A 19552-nucleotide genomic window follows, 5' to 3' on the forward strand; every position below is an offset into this window, starting at 1 on the left:
GGGAAGAAACAATTTTCACGGACCTTAACGCTGCTCTTTCACAAAACCCCTCACTCTATCACATGTTAAAGGGAACGGAATCTCAGCCAAACCAGGGAGGAGATCAGGGTGCAGGGGAGAGTGGAAGGTGAGGGATGAGCGGGCCCGGCCCGAGTCTGGCTCTCAGTCCTTGCCCATCTTCCTCCTAAATACAGCCTGGCCCTCCAGGGACGGCGGGATTAGCCGGGAGCGAATGTAAACCGCAGCGTATTTAAGGAAGGGAGAAGATTGAAAAGGTGTGCACAATAACACAGAGTGCTTTGGGAATCACGGCCATCAGCTCAAATTAGCATTTCATCGCTGCCCTGAGCGGCACCCGGGGCTCGGAGCGGGGCGGGGAGGTACCTGTGCCCACCATCCTGTGCCCAGCATCCTGTGCCCAGCACCCTGTGCCCAGCACCCTGTTCCCAGCATCCTGTGCCCAGCACCCTGTGCCCAGCACCCTGTGCCCAGCTCCCTGTGCCCAGCGCCTCCCGAAGCCTCCAGCAGCTGCAGAGGTGCTGGCTTTGTGCTTGGAGAACTCACATGTGCCCTCAGCTTCCCGATTCACTACTAAACTCTCAATAAATAAATAAACACCTTTTGGCCAGCGGGAGCCGCGAAACGTGACGTTATGCAATTGGTAATGTAACGTCGCGACGGAAAGCTCTAGACACCTCAATATGAGAATCCAGGAACTTCGTTTATTGTAGATTGACAGTAGCTTAATATACACTCTATAATAGGTTCATGAATATTACAGAAATCAGGCTCATTATTGGTGCTCAGTTAGGTGGTGATATCATCTTAACTGCTTCCCACTGTTTACACAGGTGGCTCGTTAAGTGCCTTTGTTTTGGTAATGCCCAGCTCCTGTTTCTCAGCTCAATTTAGGATACCCAAGGACGCTGCTGCTTTCTCACGGCCCTGCTATCTCAGACTTTCTCATGGGCCTAGTGAAAACTGCATCTTATACTTTAGCAGTAGTCTTGTACTTTAGCAGCTCATCCATAGCCTTAGCCATGTTCATATGTCCTCGCATTTCTAACCAATCCTCTACAATTCCCCCGTTTTTATTATGGGCCAACAATGCTTTCTTTGTCGTAGTATTTAGACGTCTAGTAATACAAGAAAAGGCAACACGAGCTATTACTAAGATTACAATAACCGTCAATATCCATCGTAGGCCTTCCTTAATACAACTTAGAGCCCATTCAGACATAGAACCAAAGACAGATTGAAGCCATGAGTCTATAGGACTAGTCGTTACTGTCACTTTCTTTGTATGATCTGTTAACCATTGCAGTTGTTTATGTATGGAGTTACTGTGATCTGAAAGATTAAAACAGCACATACCGTCAAAGTCCTTACAGCCATGGCCTTGTGCTAACAACAGAAAATCAATAGCAGCTCGATTTTGTAGGACAGCATGACGTAGACTACCAACGTCTTGTGCAAGTTCTGCTATTACTCGGGTGGTGACATTTGATTGTTTTACAGCCCAGCATGCAAGTTTGCGAATGGATGTTAATGCCTGTGCCGTGCCTACACCTGGGACAATAGATCCAAAGACAGTAGCTGTTCTACCCCATAGCTCTACTTTGTCATCACAATCTGAGGAAAGTTGGTTTAGGCTCCTCTTTTGTCTGTGTGATGAAGTTAGATTAAAAAGCTGTAAAAAGGATGGGGATAACAGCGTAAGTGACCCTATATAGCAGGGCCCTCCGAAGGCACGTACAGGAATGCCAGGCCAAGCTCTGTCACCACAAATAAGAAATACACCTGGTGGTAAGGCACGTGCAGTGTTGTTAACCCAAATACCTGGCGAGGAAAGTTTGGCTTCAGCTCCATATGCCCCAAGGCTCTGGTTGTTAGTATTGTTAGTGCCACAATAGTCTCCTACATTTTTATAATTAAATCCTGGGGTACGTGAAGTGACATTAGTCCATCTAGACAAATCGTGGCTTTGATGTGCACTTAACCCAGAATGAAATGTTCCCAGCATAAAGCAAGTTTGAGTCCCATTATCACTTGTATTACGTACAGACAATGATCCCATTAAGTCTAACTCCTGGGGACTCTGGGGTAAAGAGGTATTGAGAGCTTTTATAAGGCACGCAGATGTATTAGAGATAATTATTTCATTCTCACACGATGATGAAACCCAACCAGCAAATAGTAATTTTAACTTATATACGGAGTTAAAAGGCATACCAAATAAGCAAGTACGAAAAGGATCTGAGGCAGATGCCAAGGACAAGCAAAAGGATGATTGTCCTGTTTGATTCGCCCAGGTGACCCATATGTTTTCCCGAGGGTCAATGGTGTGAAGAGCCTCAACATTGGCAATCATACCCGTGAAAAGAAGAAAACTTATTACATAGCCGTACAATGAAATAGACAGAAATCCTAACATCTTTGCTATACTAATACACAAAACAGTAAATCAAGTCCGGGCACGTAAGTCTTGCAGTTCCTTTGTGTACAGTTACTCAGTCAATTCAGATGCTGTTCCAGTGTCTCCCTCTTCAGCAGGTGCAGGGGAATCAGGTGTTGAAGAGGCTGGAGGTGGTGGTGTAAGGTCAGGTGAGGCTGCAGGCACCGCAGGTGTCTCTCCTCCTCGTTCTCCAGGGCTCTCAATTGCTGGCTTGACCCAACGACTGGGAACCCACAGGGTACCTGTAGAAGTAGACATACAGAAGTAGCCTCGGCCTATAAAGATGACTTCTGCTGGACCTTCCCACATCCCAGTTTTAGGATTCCGATAATGAACCTTCATGGGTGGTCCTTTTGACACCTGCTCTTTCTGATTATGTTTGACGATAGGAGGCACTGAATCATCTCCGAAAATACACAAATGGTTAAGGACAAAAAGAGTTTTGCTAACTCTCTCTCGGGCATCCCTGATGTCTTTGTATTTCTCAAGGTAGCTTTTAATTGTTCCATTCATTCGCTCTACTATAGCTTGTCCAGTAGGCGAATGAGCTATGCCCGTAACATGCTTTATGTCCCACTGCTGCAAGAATTGTCCCAGAATCTTGCTAACATAGGCAGGTCCGTTATCTGTTTTTAACGTTTTAGGGACTCCCATGACAGCAAAGCAATCTGTCAGATGACGCTTCACATCTTGGACCTTTTCTCCTGGCTGCAGCGTAGCCCATACGAAGTGACTGTAGGTGTCAATTGACACATGCATGTATTTCAATCGACCAAAAGCAGGAACATGTGTGACATCCATTTGCCACAACTCATTAGCTTTTAGTCCTTTGGGATTAACTCCCACTCCGAGGCCTACTCCATTATTTTGCTGACTGCAAATAGGGCATGCTTTCACTATTGCTCTGGCATCTTCAATTGACAGTCCATATGAGTGACTGAGACCTTTTGCATTTTGATGATATACAGCATGAGCCTCACGTGCTCTTAGGAAAGGAGGTATAGGAGCTTCTGTGACTGTTGACACTAGACGATCTGCTCTAGCATTTCCTTCTCCCAGCCCTATATTCCATTGATGACTCCTGATATGCAACACAGCATATCTGGCTGACCGGTAAGCAATTGCTTTGTGAAGCTGCTGTAATAGTTGCATGAGTCTGGCATTCTTAACTTCTCTAATGCTGGCATCTTCGATCCGATTAGCTACTCCTGCAACATACATCGAGTCTGTAACCACATTAAGTGTTTGATCTAGTCAGTGAGATAATGCCCACACAACAGCTGCAAGCTCTAATGTTTGTAAAGAGTCCTTTAAGTGAGCACTTAAGAAGTGTTGATGCCACCGCCCTTCGTGCCTCCAGGTGGCTACGGCACGCTGTGATCTTTTTCCAGCGTCGGTGAATACGGTGACTGCATTCTGAAGTGGTGTCGCAGATCGCTTTGGAACTTGCAGCCACGCCTGGTTAGCCATCCAGGCTAGCGTCGGTGACTGCAAAGGACGGATGTTAATGATGGCATCTGACACGAGTAGTGCTCCTTGCAGCTCAGGAGAATGGACTAAATACCAATCCAAGTCCTCCTGTCTTATCGGCACTTGTATTTCATGTGGCTCTGACCCGGTCGCTTGCACAATCCGGTTTCTGCCTTTTCTAATGAGTTCTGATAAAGTCCGAATCCTTTCCTGGACTGTTCTGCGTGGTTGCAAAGATGTTGTCAGCCATTCTAACACAATTTGTTGCCCTTTAGTTGATGTTGCAAGCCGCTTTTGATTGTCCCCCGTTTTTATTATTTGCTGCGTGAGGGCTCCCATAAAATGCTTTTCTCCTGCCAAGATCGTGAGATTGACAGGTGCACCCTCTATCCGTCGGTGTGTGACATGATCTGCAATACTGGTCGTAATCCGATGTAAGAGGTTTCGCTGTTCCGGGGTGACAGTTACTGCTGTTGAAGGGTCTGTACCCTTTAATAGCGGCCTGAGGGGTTCTAGCCACTCATTAGGTATTCCCACTACTGGACGCAGCCACTGTAAGTCTCCTAAGAGTCTCTGAGCATCATACAAGGTGGCAATCTCTATATTGATAGACAATTTCTGAGGTCGAACGACAGAGTCTGTGATTTGCCAGCCTAAATAATGCCAGGGACTGGATTCTTGAATTTTCTCAGTGGCTATGACTAAGCCTTGCTGCTGCAACTGATTAACCAGCTGCTGTTTCTGATCTTTTGTAAACTTAGTCGGCTGGGCGAACAATAAATCGTCTACGTAGTGGTAAATTACTGTCGAGGGCCATGATTTTCTGATTGGCTGTAATGCAGCATCCACGTAGAGCTGACAAAGAGTGGGAGAATTCTTCATTCCCTGAGGCAACACAGTCCACTCATAACGTTGCGCTGGTCCTTCCTTGTTTATAGCAGGAATAGTGAATGCAAAACGCTGACGATCCTGCTCATGTAATGCAATAGTGAAGAAGCAGTCTTTAAGATCGATTATTAACAGGAACCAATTTTGTGGGATCATAGCTGGATTTGGCAGTCCTGGTTGTAATGCCCCCATCGTATGCATCTGGGCATTTACTGCACGTAAATCATGTAACAGCCTGTATTTCCCAGATTTCTTCCTGATCACAAAAATAGGAGTATTCCATGGGCTAGTTGACAAACGCAAATGTCCCTGTTGTAACTGCTCTGACACTAACGCATGTGCCTGTAAAAGACTTTCCCTTTTTAAGGGCCATTGCTCTACCCACACCGGCGTTTCTGTCTTCCATTGGAGCGGGATCGGGAAAGTCCAGGCAATGGCCGTCATGCTAAAGGGGATCTTGGTTCGTTGGTCAGAACCATTCCCATCTGAGCGAGAATGTCTCTCCCTATTAGGGCTTGTACTCCATCGGGTAGGGGGAGAACAGACACCGTACAGTTCACAGTCATTTCATCCAGCGTGATAGTTATAGGAGGAGACCTTTTTGCCAGAGTCAGACCACCCACTCCTGCAACTGTTGCTCCTGAGTTTACCAAGGGCCACGATGTGGGCCACTTGCAAGCTGCAACAATGCTGACGTCAGCTCCCGTATCCAAAAGAGCAATTAAATGTGCAGTTTGTGAGTTCCATTGGAGCTGGATAGCTTTTCGTGGTCGTCTGGCCAAATCTATTGTTAGCAGAGCCGATGTACCAGTAGATCCGAAGCCCTGATCTCCTCGTTCGGGCTTATCCGATGGTCCAGGAGCGATCTGAGGGAGCGGTATCAGTTGTGCGATACGAGATCTGGCCGGTATATGCAAAGGTGGAAATAGTGTATTTACCATGATTGATATTTCTCCAGTGTAATCGGCATCAATCAGTCCCACTAAAACAGTTAATCCAGCCATTGTGGACGAGGACCGACCTATTAATAAAGCCCCCACTGGTTTGCCGTCGATTAACACCGGCCCGTGCACTCCTGTCGGTATTTTCTGAGGACGCTGGTCTATTAGGGTGCAGTCTATTGTGGTTGCCAGGTCCAGCCCGAGGCTCCCTCTGGTTGCGGGACGCAGTGTGAGGTCTGAGCCGGGAAGCTGTGAGCAGTTGGAGCCGTCACTTGTGTCTTGGCGCGGGACCCCTTCGCGCTGGCTTTCCCGTTTCCCGACCCACGCCAGCACATAGCAGGAACATGCGTGTTTTGCTGACAGCGAGAACACCACACCGGACCGGACTGGCACTCTCTTCGTACGTGTCCGTATGCTCCACACCGAAAACAGCGTCTTTGTGCTGGTCTGCTTCGTTGCGTGGCTCCGGTCGGAGCTTGTAAGGGCGCAAGCGCGGCTAAAACCTGAGAGCTAGTAGCCTTCGCCTGCTCCTTTAAGCTTTCACCTAGCTCTTTAATCGCATTCACTAACATAGCATTAGGCCCCTGGGGTATTTGCGCCATTCGCTCTAATAGCTCCTCAATTGACCAATTACCCGGGAGCGTAACAATGACATTGCGAGCTGTAGAATTACAGTTCTGCAGCGCACACTGCTTTAGCAAAGCGCCGCGCATATATTCGGGAACCCCCGCTAACTGGATGGCATTAGCAACCCGATCTATAAACGATCCAAAAGGTTCATCCCTGCCTTGCTTGATCCCCATATATGACGGAATTCCCCCTGGAGCTTTGATCTTATCTAGAGCGAGACGGGCTAGGCGCATAGACTCTCTGATCTTATCCGGCCCTATCAACGCTTGTGCCTCTATTCTGGCGTACGGTCCGAGGCCCATTAATTCATCTAGCGTAACCCCGTGCAAAGGGTCAGCTGCCTGTCTCTGAACCGCTACGGCCTCCTGGCAAAATGCCTGCCAATGCGCACTATGTAGCATTTGCTGATGCTGTGAAAGAACCAACTTCATAATGTTACTGATATCTGCTGGTAAAAGCAAGTTGCTACCCCAAATATAATTTAACATTTGTCGGGTAGGTTCACCCTGGATTCCACTCTCATTAACGGTAGCACGCAATTGCGACAACAGCTTCCAATCAAGGGCAGTGATATTCGCTACCAATCCACCCCCTTGTGCCGGAGCATAAACTACCGGAAAGGCATTAGTTAAAGTTTCTGCCGCTTCTTTATCTCCCGCTTGCAAAGCATCTGCGGCAATGCCTTGCCAGAGCTTTCGCCGCTCTGCCGCGACAGTACTCGATGTATCGGGTGAGGGGAGTGACGCAGCCCCGGTAGACGAGGTCTGCTGGGACTCAGGGGACGGGCTAGAGAACTCTAGGGAAGGTGCAGTGGGAGTAATAAGAGCCTGCTCTTGGGGTTCAGGCGGGATATGTACAACATTAGTCGAGGGAGGCAGCGGGCACGGAGACTCAGCCCCGAAAGGATTGCCGATGTCTCCCAAACGCTGCGCAGCGATTCGGGCAGCCTGCTGCTCGGCCTTGTGTTGTTGTAAAGCATTAGAAACAGCCTGCCACTGCTTGGCTAACTTTTTAGCTACTTTATCATCATTCAATAAATCCTCCCACAACTTATCCCCGTACCGTTTCCATTCACCTTCATCAAAGACCGTATTGGGGTCCACAAAACACCCTTTCGCAAACCCCACCTTAAGCAATTCCGGTAAATCCTTTTTTAAATCTAACCCTTTAACTCCCCGCTTTCCTAGAAAGCATTGGAGCAATGATAGTGCCGCCTGCCTCTCCATTACCTAAAAATAAAAAACGTGTTACCACGCTTTGTGCAGCCCTTTCCACGAGACTTTGCGGCTTTGTCGGCGGGCCTCCTTCTTCAGGAGTCGTCCCGGGCGCCGGGCCCTGGAAGCACGGAACTTAACTCTTTCGCCGTCCGAAATCCCCGAAAGGGAGGCGTCCGGCGGCGGCAAGTTGAGCTCTTTTTCGTCCAGCCCTTTCGCCTTCTTGTGCTGCACAGCAAGACCGACCGAAACTCCTACGTCCGACCGCGGCTGCGAGAACCCGACTTGGCTCTCGGGAGTCCGACTTGACTCCAACCCAGGAGATCCGACTTGACCTCCTAGGGACCCCCACTTGGTCCCTGTCCACGGGCGCCAGTAATAACGTCGCGACGGAAAGCTCTAGACACCTCAATATGAGAATCCAGGAACTTCGTTTATTGTAGATTGACAGTAGCTTAATATACACTCTATAATAGGTTCATGAATATTACAGAAATCAGGCTCATTATTGGTGCTCAGTTAGGTGGTGATATCATCTTAACTGCTTCCCACTGTTTACACAGGTGGCTCGTTAAGTGCCTTTGTTTTGGTAATGCCCAGCTCCTGTTTCTCAGCTCAATTTAGGATACCCAAGGACGCTGCTGCTTTCTCACGGCCCTGCTATCTCAGACTTTCTCATGGGCCTAGTGAAAACTGCATCTTATACTTTAGCAGTAGTCTTGTACTTTAGCAGCTCATCCATAGCCTTAGCCATGTTCATATGTCCTCGCATTTCTAACCAATCCTCTACAGTAATGCGTGTTTATCTTTTGGCATTTTTAGAAAATTACAGCCCCTAAAGGAGGGCAGCGATCTCAGAAATTTCCTGATTCCTTGAAGCCAGTGCTGTGCTGAATTGTTGGCTTGGAAAGGTGAGAAGACAGAGGAGAGTGACATCACTGCCCCTCTGCGTCATCCCATCATCAGTCTGAAAATGGCACTAAACCAAAACTAACCCAAGTAATTTATTCACCCTCGCTGTATCTCATGGACCTACAGGGGTTCTGTGCTCTTAGCTGGCTTGGAGCAGCAGCTCAAGTACCACTCACTTCCAGCTTTTAGAAGTCAGTTCTCCAGAGTCGAGGAATGACTACCCTCTACAGGGAGGGAAACAGCAAAAGAGATTAATCTTCTCCAAGGCAAGTAAGTGTTCCAATAACATTCATCACTTAGTCAAATGACTGCCGTAAAAGCAATACCCCCTGAACCTCTTGAAAGCGGTTTTACTTTAAGCACAGACTTAACTGACCATTAGGAGACCTGTGGCTGATGAAACAGAGACCCCAAGAGGTAATGGAGATGCCAGGGAAGTCAGTCTCACTCACAGACAGGAATACCAGGGCTGGAATCCCCATGAAACCAAGAGGATTCTATTAGACATCACTACTTTTTTTCCCCAGTAAATCCATGTCAGTCCTGCCTCATCAACACTATCAGTTTTGGAAGTGAGAACCACTCAGGACCCCCAAACAAAGTGCATGGGAATTTTTTTTTTATTTTGGACAAGAAGATATCAGAAATCCCCGGTGTTGCCTTGCTAATCCTTAATACCAAGATGGTTTTGGGCTGAATCTGGAGTCTTGATCACCTGGGAGCAGTGGGGATTTGCACTTCTCACTTCTCATGGGAGTTACAGAGGGAAGGCCGTGAGTGCAAGGATGGAGTGTGTCTCCCTGCTTCACATCAGAGCTCCATATGCTGGTACAGGCTGCAGAAAAACATTTAACTTTATATTATAACTATAGTTGGAACAAGGTTTAGGAAACAGAAGTAGCTCCACTTTAGAAAATTGGAAAAGTGCCTCCTTGGGAATAGGGCTGTGCTAGCAGGGCGTTTTGGCTGCATGCAAAGTGAATTTGCATGCAGATTTTGCTGTTTCAACAAAGCAAAAGAAAAGATTTTTCATCCTTTCTGGCTGTTAATTTTTCCAGAATTTGCCTGCCAGGGTAATTGTTTAGGATGGCGAGCGATTAAGATCTGTTTTGCAAACAGAAGTATAATGAGGTTTTAATATCTGGCATTTCCACAGCAATACCCTCAAATCCCCATAAGATAAAATACAGTCAGGAAGAACAACAGACATCTCCTGGGTTGTCACCAAGAAGTTTCTGGCTTCAATGCCTTTGTGTGGTTTTTAAAAAAAAAAAAAAAGGAATTGGGATGTAAGATTATAATTATCCACGATGGCAACACAATGCTCATAATGAGAAAACAATGCTCTTTGGACTTCAACCCAGGGCAGCACCCGCCTTTTCCTCTCTCCATGCCTCTGACTAGCTGAATTAAAAATAAAATATGAGCTGGAGGAGCAGGCGTGGTGCCCAAGGGCAGAGGGAGTGCTGTGCCAGCCCTGTGGCCCCATGAGCTGCCCAAAGGCCCCACACCGGCACAAAGTGAATTTTGGGCCCCTTCCAGCACCTGTGAGGGAGGATATTGGATTATTTGTCTCTTTGACAACAGGAAGCCCGAGACAAGGCATTTCCCATTCTCCTTCCAGCGTTATATGAATGGCCTTTAAAAGTGTTGTGGAGAAGCAAACACAAAGGAATGTCCCACAGAGGAATGGTTTTAACAATGCCCCTGCTTTCTCTGCCTTCAGCTGAGCACGTTCCTCACAAGTCAGTGCAATTCTGGTCACACCAGGGCACGGTGACCTTCCTCAGTCCCCTCCTCCTGGCTGCACTGACCATGAGACCACTTGCACTGTAAAAATGGCCCTTTATCTGGGGCTCTGAGACAAATGGTCCTTACTTGGCACTCAGGGGCAAGATGTTGGAGTTTAGATCCAGGTGCTGCCCAGATAAAGGGTTTAACACTCACTTCAGTCATGGAGGGAACACCCCAGCCATGCTCACGTCTCACTTCTGATGTCCCACCACCTCCTTGGCATGGTTGAAGAGGTTTCTGCTGTCCTTCGTGCCTAGGGAGAGCCTCTTCCAACTCCGACACTGCTGTCTGACCCTTACTGGCTCCTTTCCCCTTTTGCAATCCCTCTTCCCCCCAACTTATCCTCTTCTGCAAACCCCTTTTCTTCCCAGATCCCTCTCCCTACTTTAATCTCTTCTTCCACTCTGTCTTTAGAGTAGGATCTCATGTTCAGTACCACAATTTACAGCAGAGCTTAGACTCATCCTAATCATTGTGTCAAAGGCTGGACCTATAACAGTATATTGCCCATTCCCTCCTCTTCCTCACTAATCAGCTCCTGAATGGGAGAGGTGCTGCATCTCAGGAAAAGAGGATCTGTTCTGAGACTGACCCAAGGCAGGAGAAGGATGGGGTTTCCATGGGTCAGCCCCTGGACTGTCTCACTGATAGAAACCTGCTCTTGAAGCAGTTGCTGAGGATATTTTCAGCTGGAGTCCTCTCCTGAGCCAGTCTCAGGTCTCCCAAGTCTCATCCTGAGCAGACAGGCTGAGTCCCGCCTTTTTGAATATTCTTAAAATAAGAACAAAATCCACAGCAGAAAGAGCAAGTGGTAACTTCTTTGGAGGTTTGGTTGGTTGGTTGGTTTTTAATGATGACTAGTGATGAAGCTCAAAGTTTTCAGGCAGCTCTGGATTGCAGTCTCAGTTACAGCTGATGGTCTGTGTCAGACCCCCTGCTCACAAGTGTCACCACAAATCCATTGCTGACTGTGTGTTAAAGAGGGAATTCAAAGTGACGGATCATGAGATGGAAAATTAGTTCCCTTTCCTACAGATCCTGACTCCAAGCTGCCCTGCTCTCAGCTTGGCAGCCATTCCCAGCTCCTGAGGGGTGTATCCCTGCTGATGTGTGGAAACAGCAGGCACTGGGGTGACTGGTGGAGCTGCTGGATGGTTTCCTGAGAGTTTTTTTCTTTTTATTATTTTGATTATTGTTCACAGTATTTCTGCACCTTTACAGTACAAAAATGGTAGGCTTGCATCCTGGCTGCCTCTGTACACTGTCCCTTAATCAATGCTTAGCTAATTCATAAATAATCCCTTTAAACTCTTCTTGCAAGTTTTCCAGCCTTTGGGCTGCTCTGTAAACTTTGCTACAGTGCATTTTGGAAAGAACCTTTAAAAGATTCAAATATCGCCTGATTTTTTCATGGCTCCTCTGCAGAGAGGTGACATTCATCTGAACAATCACCTTTAATTTGCACCACGTGGGAAATGGGACAAAGAAAAAGTGAAACACGTTCCTCAGGGTAATGCAACAGCCCAGTTAAACACTTAGTTTCTTGACCCTAGTCCCAGACCTGGCCTCAAACCACGTGGCAAGCAGATATCTATCTCCTTAGGAGGATTGCCATGCTGATCTCATCACTGGCATCTCACTCACCCGCTTTTTTATCTCTAATTATGTACTGACACAATTATCCTTCATTACACAGAGTGCACACTGTGCACACACAGACAGGAAAACAAGCTCTGTAGAGCAGCTGGGGCACATTTTATTCTGTCTGGAGTAAAATTTACCCACCATCACCATTTTTTAGCTATTGAGTGTAACAGAAAGCAGTTAAGGGGGTGGGTTTTCTTTTTCTGGATGGAACTGTCCTGCCGTCCTGGTTTACAGTTCATCCATAAAGATACAAATTGTTTTCATTTCTTCTCACTTTTAGCATTTTCTGCGACATTAAAGCATCGTTTGGAATAGACATGATAAAACTGCTATCACTAAAGCTTTTTGCACTTCAGGGCACTTTCCCACATCATCCACCTGTATTTATTTCTCCTTTGCCAGGATATAAATAGACAAAATGTATCACCTGAGGCAATCTGGGCATAGCAACCACTCCTGAAGTCACCGAATGGAAATCAGTCAGGTTTTAACTGCGTAAGAGTGAATAAGGATCCCTGGCCTGAATCAAACAGCTCCCAGCCCAAAGCCAGAGGCCTTTCACTGGCACATGGCACCTTCAAACATCCAAGCCATTTGGTGACAGGAGTTTTTGTCCAAGTGGGTCATAGGTCAGTGCTATAAATAATAATTCTCTTAGTATCTTCGTTCCTACTTAGTGTTTTCTTGTTTCATCTTTCCTTCCAAATAAACCTGAGGAAGAAAGAAGTGTTTCCTGGTGTAGCATAAATCTCTGTTTTAACAGCTGAGGATGTGAACCTGTGTCTGTTACCACCTAGGGAAGGAACTTCTCTGCTGTCAAGAGCTGGCTTTCTCATTTAATTCAGTCCTCCATCCTGCTGACAAGGGAATGGGTTTCAGATTCCTCTGAATTTTCTTGGATGAATGGTTAGACCATGCTGGTTTGCAAACTTACTAAAAAAGGAGGCTGGGCTGTGTTTTCATTTGGTTTTATTGTTCTAGTTGATACATTCCACAAATAAAAATGTTCTTTGTTTTATGCATAACAGTTAAAGAGATTGGGAAGATGAAGCTCCAGAAAATCCATCAGGAATCCCCCAGCCTGTTTTTTAACCTGTGTCACCTCACCAGGATTGAGGTGCTTTGGGACTGATTCATGTTTTGATGGTGCTGTATTTCGTGTGCCATATATCAGAAAAGGTCTAGTGAAACATTTTTGTGGAAGATAGAATGGGAGGTGGACAGGAAGATGGGTCTCATGGGTCTTGGTGAAGGAAATGAAAAATATCTCCCATGAAAAAAAAGAAGAAACTGCCCGTTCACAGGAAGGTAGTGAGGTCTGGCTGTGGAACTGCCATGCACTCAGTGTTCGGAAACTCTAAAAACTCTTCTTTTTGTTTGTTTGTTTGTTTGCTTGCTTCTTTCGAGAATCAATACAAGCTGTATAATATTTACACCCTTCTGTAACAGACCAAAGGAGTGAGTCATGACACTCACCACGGTCCCTGGCAGCATCACCTGAGGCAGCATCACTATTCAGAGCAGGGTGGGAGAGTCAGCACAAGGGCTGGCACTAAAAGACCAGACCCATGTCTGGCTGCTGGGCAGTGATGACACACACACTGCATCATCTGCTGCAGCAGAGCCTGGATCTCTGGGTTGTACTGTTTCTTAATTTGGGGCATATTATTAAAGATTTGAGGACTCTTCGTGCAGCTTTTTTTTTTTTTTAAAGAAAGTTTTAGGAAAAAAACAAACAGCTTCAACTTGATGAGTCAGTGTTTCTTTCAAGCTTTTCACCCCATTTGTAACCTGAGTGGTAGCAAATTGTGCTTGAAAGACTATTCTCATATGTTATTTCACCAGATCAATGTAACATTTGTCAGCACACAGAGCAGAACCAGCTGAAATACAGTGTAGAAGCCATGCATTGCTCTTGTCTGGAGGAGCACTCAGACACAGCTCAGCATCCAGCTCTGTCAGTGCACCTTAAATTGATCTTTCGTTCCTAATCCTTCCTTCTCTGGAGATAACATCCAGTGAAATTGCTCTAACTTTATTTGTGTAGGTCTAGTGCTGATCACAGAACAGGATACTTTCACATACAGAACATTATGAGATAAAGACCAATCTGAGAACCAGAGAGGATGCAGAGCATGCTGTGTCCTTTCATAATGAACTGTGACAGGGAAATGAAATTACTTGTCTAATACTTCTGAATTTGGGAGGATGGAAAAGAGGTTTCAAATAGGTCCTTGTGTTACTTTGCTCAACAGAAATTACATTATTTTTTCATGTTTTCATACTAGCAGGTTGTTTCATATCCTTTTGCATACTAATAATGACATTTGTAGTTCAACATTCACGACCTTTTGTCTCCCCTACCACTGCCCTCCACGTATCCATTTCCCCACTGAGACCCTTCCACCACTGAGCCCTGTTATCACTGTCAAGCAACCACCTTGATATTTGAGTGTGGTATCACAGCTGCCTGTAAGGGGAACTGTGATCTCCTCAGGACAGCACTGCAACACACATTTAGAGAGTGATATGGGTAAAACAAGGGAGAGGAGATGGGAGCTGCTCCCTGTGCTATAGAGCCTTCCCAAGACCTCCTGCCAGCACTTCCACCCTCTCCACTGCTGAGCTTTGCCTCTCACTTTTTCCCTGGAACACTGTAGATCCTTACAGTTTCTTAATAAAGTAGGATAGTACATTTTGTTCATCCCCTCAAAAGATGTCTTAGTTTGGGATTTAGGAGGTGAGGCAAGAGGTAAGCAGGTTGTTTTTGAAGGGTCTCACAGTTTGACACTCTGACAGAGCTCATGGAAGTTTAAACCAAAGTGAAAAGCAGCACTAAGCAAAGGGGAGTGATGATGGGAGGGGGAGATTAACACTTTGGGAAACTACCAGGTATTTTTTGAGCCCCTGTCAACCTACAAGCTTTGCTTCCCATTGATTTATCACCTTACTACTGTCTGTATCAGGATGAAAAAGATTCTCTCAGGCATCTGATAACCAGGGAGCCTCCCTTCCCTGGTCTCACATGCCCTGCATAGCTCACATTGGTGGCCTTGCAGGCTGTGACAGTGCCCTCCTGCATAACTGGAGAGGGAAACAACAACTGAATGTGGCCCAGAAACTTTGGTGACATCCCTGTGCATTGCTGAGAAGTTTGTGACATCTGGCAGGTCGGGGGCTTGCCCCTGCCATACTCTGGGCTTTACGCTGGGCTCTAATTATGGATCTCTGACAAGTTCCTCTTGTCTGGACAGTAGGTCTCAAAGTTTGCCTTTCTGTCCCCCACCTGACTCATGACTTGGAGTGCAGTGGAGAATAGAAGCCTTTTTCTTAAGGAACAAGGTGAGGCACTGGGGACTCTGTTTCTCAGGTTCAGTATGCACCTGGCATTTACGTTTGTTCTGGTGTACTAGAGTTTCTGAGTGTGTTCCTCTCATGTGAAGGGTTATGTGTTAAGGACTATGCTTCCAGAATCCTTTAATAACCAAATTTAAACCCTGGAATTGAGTGGCTTTTCCACAAAGCATCATTTACATTTACCCAGGAGCAGAACCACGGATACCTGGAAGCTGCATGTCAAGGAGGTTCTCACCTTCACTCTGGGGAGAGTTCAAGTAGGCAGTTAATATGAAATTTCCTTTTATCCTTTTGTATTTGCTTCTTGCTTATCTCTCTTCAGCCTATTAGGAAATAGGGTCAGCATCACCCCAGAGGACACCTTCCACACTGTTTTGCTGTCCCCTACTTCTTTCTGTTCAGCAAAAGCCATCCTGATCTAGTCCGAGCTTTGCTGCAGCCCTCACGTCTGGAGGGTTCATGTAGTGGGGAGCCAGGAAGACTGCATAGAAAAAAGGCACATTCACAAAACAGGAAAGGTTATTCTCCATTAAATTCTTACTCTCATTTTATTTTCAGTAAAGATTTGAAAATTCTCCTTACAGAAAGACTGTGGCCACGAAACAAAGGAGTCTCTTCCCAAGCTCTTGTAGAACACACAGTGCTTCAGTCCTTCTGCTGTAATGGCTCAATCTTCTCTGATGCAATCAGTGAGCTTTCCAGCTATGTTATCAGCTTGATGCCCCCAAATTTCACTGCTCCCTAAGCCCTACAAGCTTGATAATAATGTTTAGTGAAAAGTCTTCTAGCCTGCCAAGCTGCTCTTCAGTGGGAACTTATCAGCCCTACTACCTCTCCAATATCAAGTCCAGACTTGTCAGTAAGTGACTCTTCTTTCAGGAGTCCTACATGTTGGAAGCAGATTTAGTTTCATTATTTTTTCCTATGAAAGCCGGATGACTCTTAGTTCTGGGAAGAAGTAGGTCATATTAGAGGCTAACAGGATTAAGTGCAGTTCAGTAGGACACTCAGGAGGCCACGGATTTCTGCCCTGCTGACAAGCACCAGGCAGCACATCAGAAAGTGATGAATGCCCCTGACAAAGGAAAAGCTTAAATTCTTGTTCCCTTTGCTACACACCTACTTCTACCTCAAACAAAGAAAAAAACTCGAGCAGTTTCATAACGGGGTCCTGGGACCCACTAGAAAGATGATGCAAAACGACTCCCATTTTACTCTTGACTTATCTCTTTATTCATTACTCCTGATAACAGCCACCATCACAGGGGGAGCTGTGAGTGTGTGGGGGATGTGGGGATGGGCACAGCCTGCAGTCCTGACTTCCAGCCTCCATCAGCTCTCACAACAGCAGCGATTACATCCTCGCCACTGCCTCTAGAGGGTAGAGCAATCATGAGTCTCTAACGGGGCGGGCAGCTTGAACAGTGTCATTTCAGGCTCCTAAAAGCTTTAAAATTTCCTTAGCAACCCCGCACAAAAACTGCCAGTCAGTGCAGCCAGCCGGCAGACCTGAGACTGGTGATGCAGCAGTTTCGCAGCGCTCTGCCAGATTCATCCCGCTCCAAACATATTCATAGCAGTCTCATGGACGTCCCAGGACTGCTTTGGCAGCAATTGTGCAGGATAAATAAAGCTCCCATTGTTGCAGATGACTCTGCTTTCAATTGCACGGGAATCCAGGGCAGCGGGGACTTCTGACTGATAAAGGTTCGCACATTTGTGCTACTGCTCTAGTAATGCAGTTGAGCCCTGCGGCACAGATTGCACCTTTTCGAGGTGTTTTTTGGGGGGCAGCTGTTTCCTAATCGTTTGCAGCATTTTTCTGAGCAGCTAAGCCTCCACCACAACGTTTAATTCTCGTGTCCCCAGCCTCACTGTGCTGCCATTTGAACAGGCAGGAGTCAATATATTTCCGGCCATGGATATGTCTGGCTCTGCACATAAACACAGAAGGAGTCTTTCCCTCAAAATTCTTTGGGGGAAGAGGGGTTTTAATCATGAGAGCAGAACACAAGTCACAAGCCTATAATCAAGGGCTTGTGTGATTACTGAATTTTTGAGTGGGAGAAGCAGAGCTCTTTCTATGATACACCCTGATAGAAAACCTTTTTATAGTCAAGCGTGAGCTGTGCAGGTTCCCTTATAGGAGCCCTGATCACGGCCTCTGAGCACGTGCCTGAAAACTCTTTGGATTTCACTAGCTGTAAATATTCCTCCCATAGAATAAATTAAAAGACCTGATGCAGCTGCTTGCATGGTACCTTAACATTACAATGCATTTATTTACCCCTCCAGCAATTTACTGAACAGTTACTGCTCCTGACTCTACAGCATGTACAGCACAGAGATACAACCTCCTCAGAAATAGCAGCCCATCTTCAGCTGCTTAACTACCTCCCTCCTAAAACACTTAAGAAACTGAATGTGACTTCCCTGAAACAGAAATTTCTCACTAGTAGGCACCTTGAATAATTAGAAGCGTTATTGGAAATTTTATTCCAGCAATCTGCTCTGCCCATACACCATGTGTGTTTGAGCCTAATCAGAGCTCAGAAGGCAGTTTATATAAGTCAGCCTCGGGATGGTAATATGATAGCAGCCCTGCTTGTTTGTAACACAGCCTTCTACATGGTGCAAAGTCTGAGTTTGATTGTTTATAGCAGCAATGAAAAGGCATGCCTCTGCCTTGCCCTTTGATTGCTCGCCTCGTCTGAACCACTGAAAGCTGCAAAAAATGACAACAGCCCTTTTTTCTAGATGTTTAATTCACTATGTTGCAGCCTGTAGAATAGGGGAAAAAAAAAGGCGATAAAGTTAAGGCAGGCAGTTTTTCAAAAGTCTAACCTCTCTCACATGGGCCAGAACGAGAGTGTCAAAGCATGTGTCTCTTCACAGGAGCACTGGGACAAAGCTCCCCGTGGCACAGGGCAGTCCTGGGCGGGTACAGCTCCCAGCCAGCAGGCTCTGCTAAGCTGGGCTCAGAGGGGAGGCAAAAGTGGAATGGGGACTGTGAGAGAGTTGTTTGTTTTCCCACTTCTCGGGATGCCAGACGTCTCAATCTGCTTGCAATTTGGGGAGGGAGAGATTCCCAGGGGAGCAGGAGGGAAAGGAATGGAGGAGGCTGCTTCCTATGCTCTCAGCATGGCAACCCACTGAGAAATAAGGGAAGACAGACAGTCAGTTAGGACTAAGGACTCAGAAGAGGAAGAAATTTTGCTTATAAACAATGGTCAATGAACAGCAGAAATGACGAGGCTTGGTTTCTTGCAGCTTTTGTGACCAGGGAGATGCGGTGGGGTTCTCCTCTGTGCAGCACAAGTGGCACATGGAGCACTCTGGATGTGTTCATTTGGGAGCTAATCTTCTTGCTTCTTTTGTGAAGAATGAAAAAAACATGTAGGATGCAGCCTGACCCCTCACAGACACGCTGGGGACCAACACAGGGGGCACTTCCTCGCTGTTGGAAGCAGGTTGGCACACCTGCAGTCAGGAGTAACATCACGTGCCTAACATGGGGATTATCTTTGCTTTTATAAGCCAAACAGCAATCTTTTTCCTAACGGGCTTCCCATGGCCCTTTTCCAGCACTGCAGAGCACACATGGCTGGCCAGGGAAGCAGCACTCCTGGTTCTTCCCAAGCATTGCACACACAGGGAGCCCCTGACCTCAGATCACCAAATGAATACCCCAGGGACTGTCTCTCCATCAGCCTGAGCATCACTGACCCTTCTGAAGCTCTCAGTGAACAGATCATTTGTGAGTGTGTAAGATGAACATTCCAGTGGCCAGGACCTGCCTGCAGGGTCTGTGTCCCCTGTGAGCACGGCAGGTGATGCAGGCCTGGTTTATGGCCATCCTAAAGGCTACCTGAAAAACCACCTGAGGCTGGTGGCTGAACATGACCATGGTTTATGGAACACTGTTTTCCCCTTTATTGTGCTTCTCCAGGAAGGTGGTGTCACCTTAGATGTGCAAGACACACACCCTGGGGTGCGTAACAGCCCCGAACCCCGGGGTGGACTGAACAGACATGCATGGATTGACTGCACTGAACTGCTGGTTTTACAGCAGCTGAGGATGTATCTTGCAAAGCCTGCAGCATGTTAACTGTGTTAGCTTTGCATTGGGTTGCCAGACTCTCCTGTAGCTCCCTGGGAGGGGGACTGTGTCCACCATCACTGTCCCGTGCTCTCTCGCAGGACGAGCTGCTGAGCGCTCTGCTTCTCTCTGGGGAACTGCTCCA

The 19552-nt window shown here is 46.7% G+C and overlaps 2 protein-coding genes across 2 annotated transcripts in view; both read right to left on the minus strand.

Annotated features, from left to right (window-relative positions):
• Nucleotides 1-775: 775 nt before the first annotated feature.
• LOC127474678 (uncharacterized) lies at nucleotides 776-2434 on the minus strand. Its single transcript, XM_051795867.1, has one exon. The coding sequence runs from the start codon at nucleotides 2432-2434 to the stop codon at nucleotides 989-991; it is 1446 nt and encodes a 481-aa protein (XP_051651827.1). The 3' UTR covers nucleotides 776-988.
• A 73-nt stretch (nucleotides 2435-2507) lies between these two features.
• The window catches only part of LOC127466311 (uncharacterized), a 30376-nt gene continuing 13331 nt past the window's right edge, over nucleotides 2508-19552 (minus strand). Inside the window, exons 2-7 of the mRNA XM_051776994.1 lie at nucleotides 7665-7907; nucleotides 6325-7511; nucleotides 5367-6229; nucleotides 3769-5298; nucleotides 2792-3681; nucleotides 2508-2697 (exon numbers count right to left, since the gene is read on the minus strand). Of these exons, the coding sequence (XP_051632954.1) occupies nucleotides 2515-2697; nucleotides 2792-3681; nucleotides 3769-5298; nucleotides 5367-6229; nucleotides 6325-7511; nucleotides 7665-7907 (4896 nt within the window). The 3' untranslated portion in view covers nucleotides 2508-2514. The remainder of the gene's footprint in view (nucleotides 2698-2791; nucleotides 3682-3768; nucleotides 5299-5366; nucleotides 6230-6324; nucleotides 7512-7664; nucleotides 7908-19552) is intronic.

This window comes from Manacus candei, unplaced genomic scaffold (assembly GCF_025592945.1).
Source record: "Manacus candei isolate 608988 ecotype Guabito, Panama unplaced genomic scaffold, ASM2559294v1 h1tg000002l, whole genome shotgun sequence".
NCBI classification, from domain to species: Eukaryota; Metazoa; Chordata; class Aves; order Passeriformes; family Pipridae; genus Manacus; species Manacus candei.

What these genes read in the sequence shown, in the direction of transcription:
- LOC127474678 (XM_051795867.1), bottom strand. Translation starts at nt 2,434, where the DNA reads ATGTTAGGATTTCTGTCTATTTCATTGTACGGCTATGTAATAAGTTTT.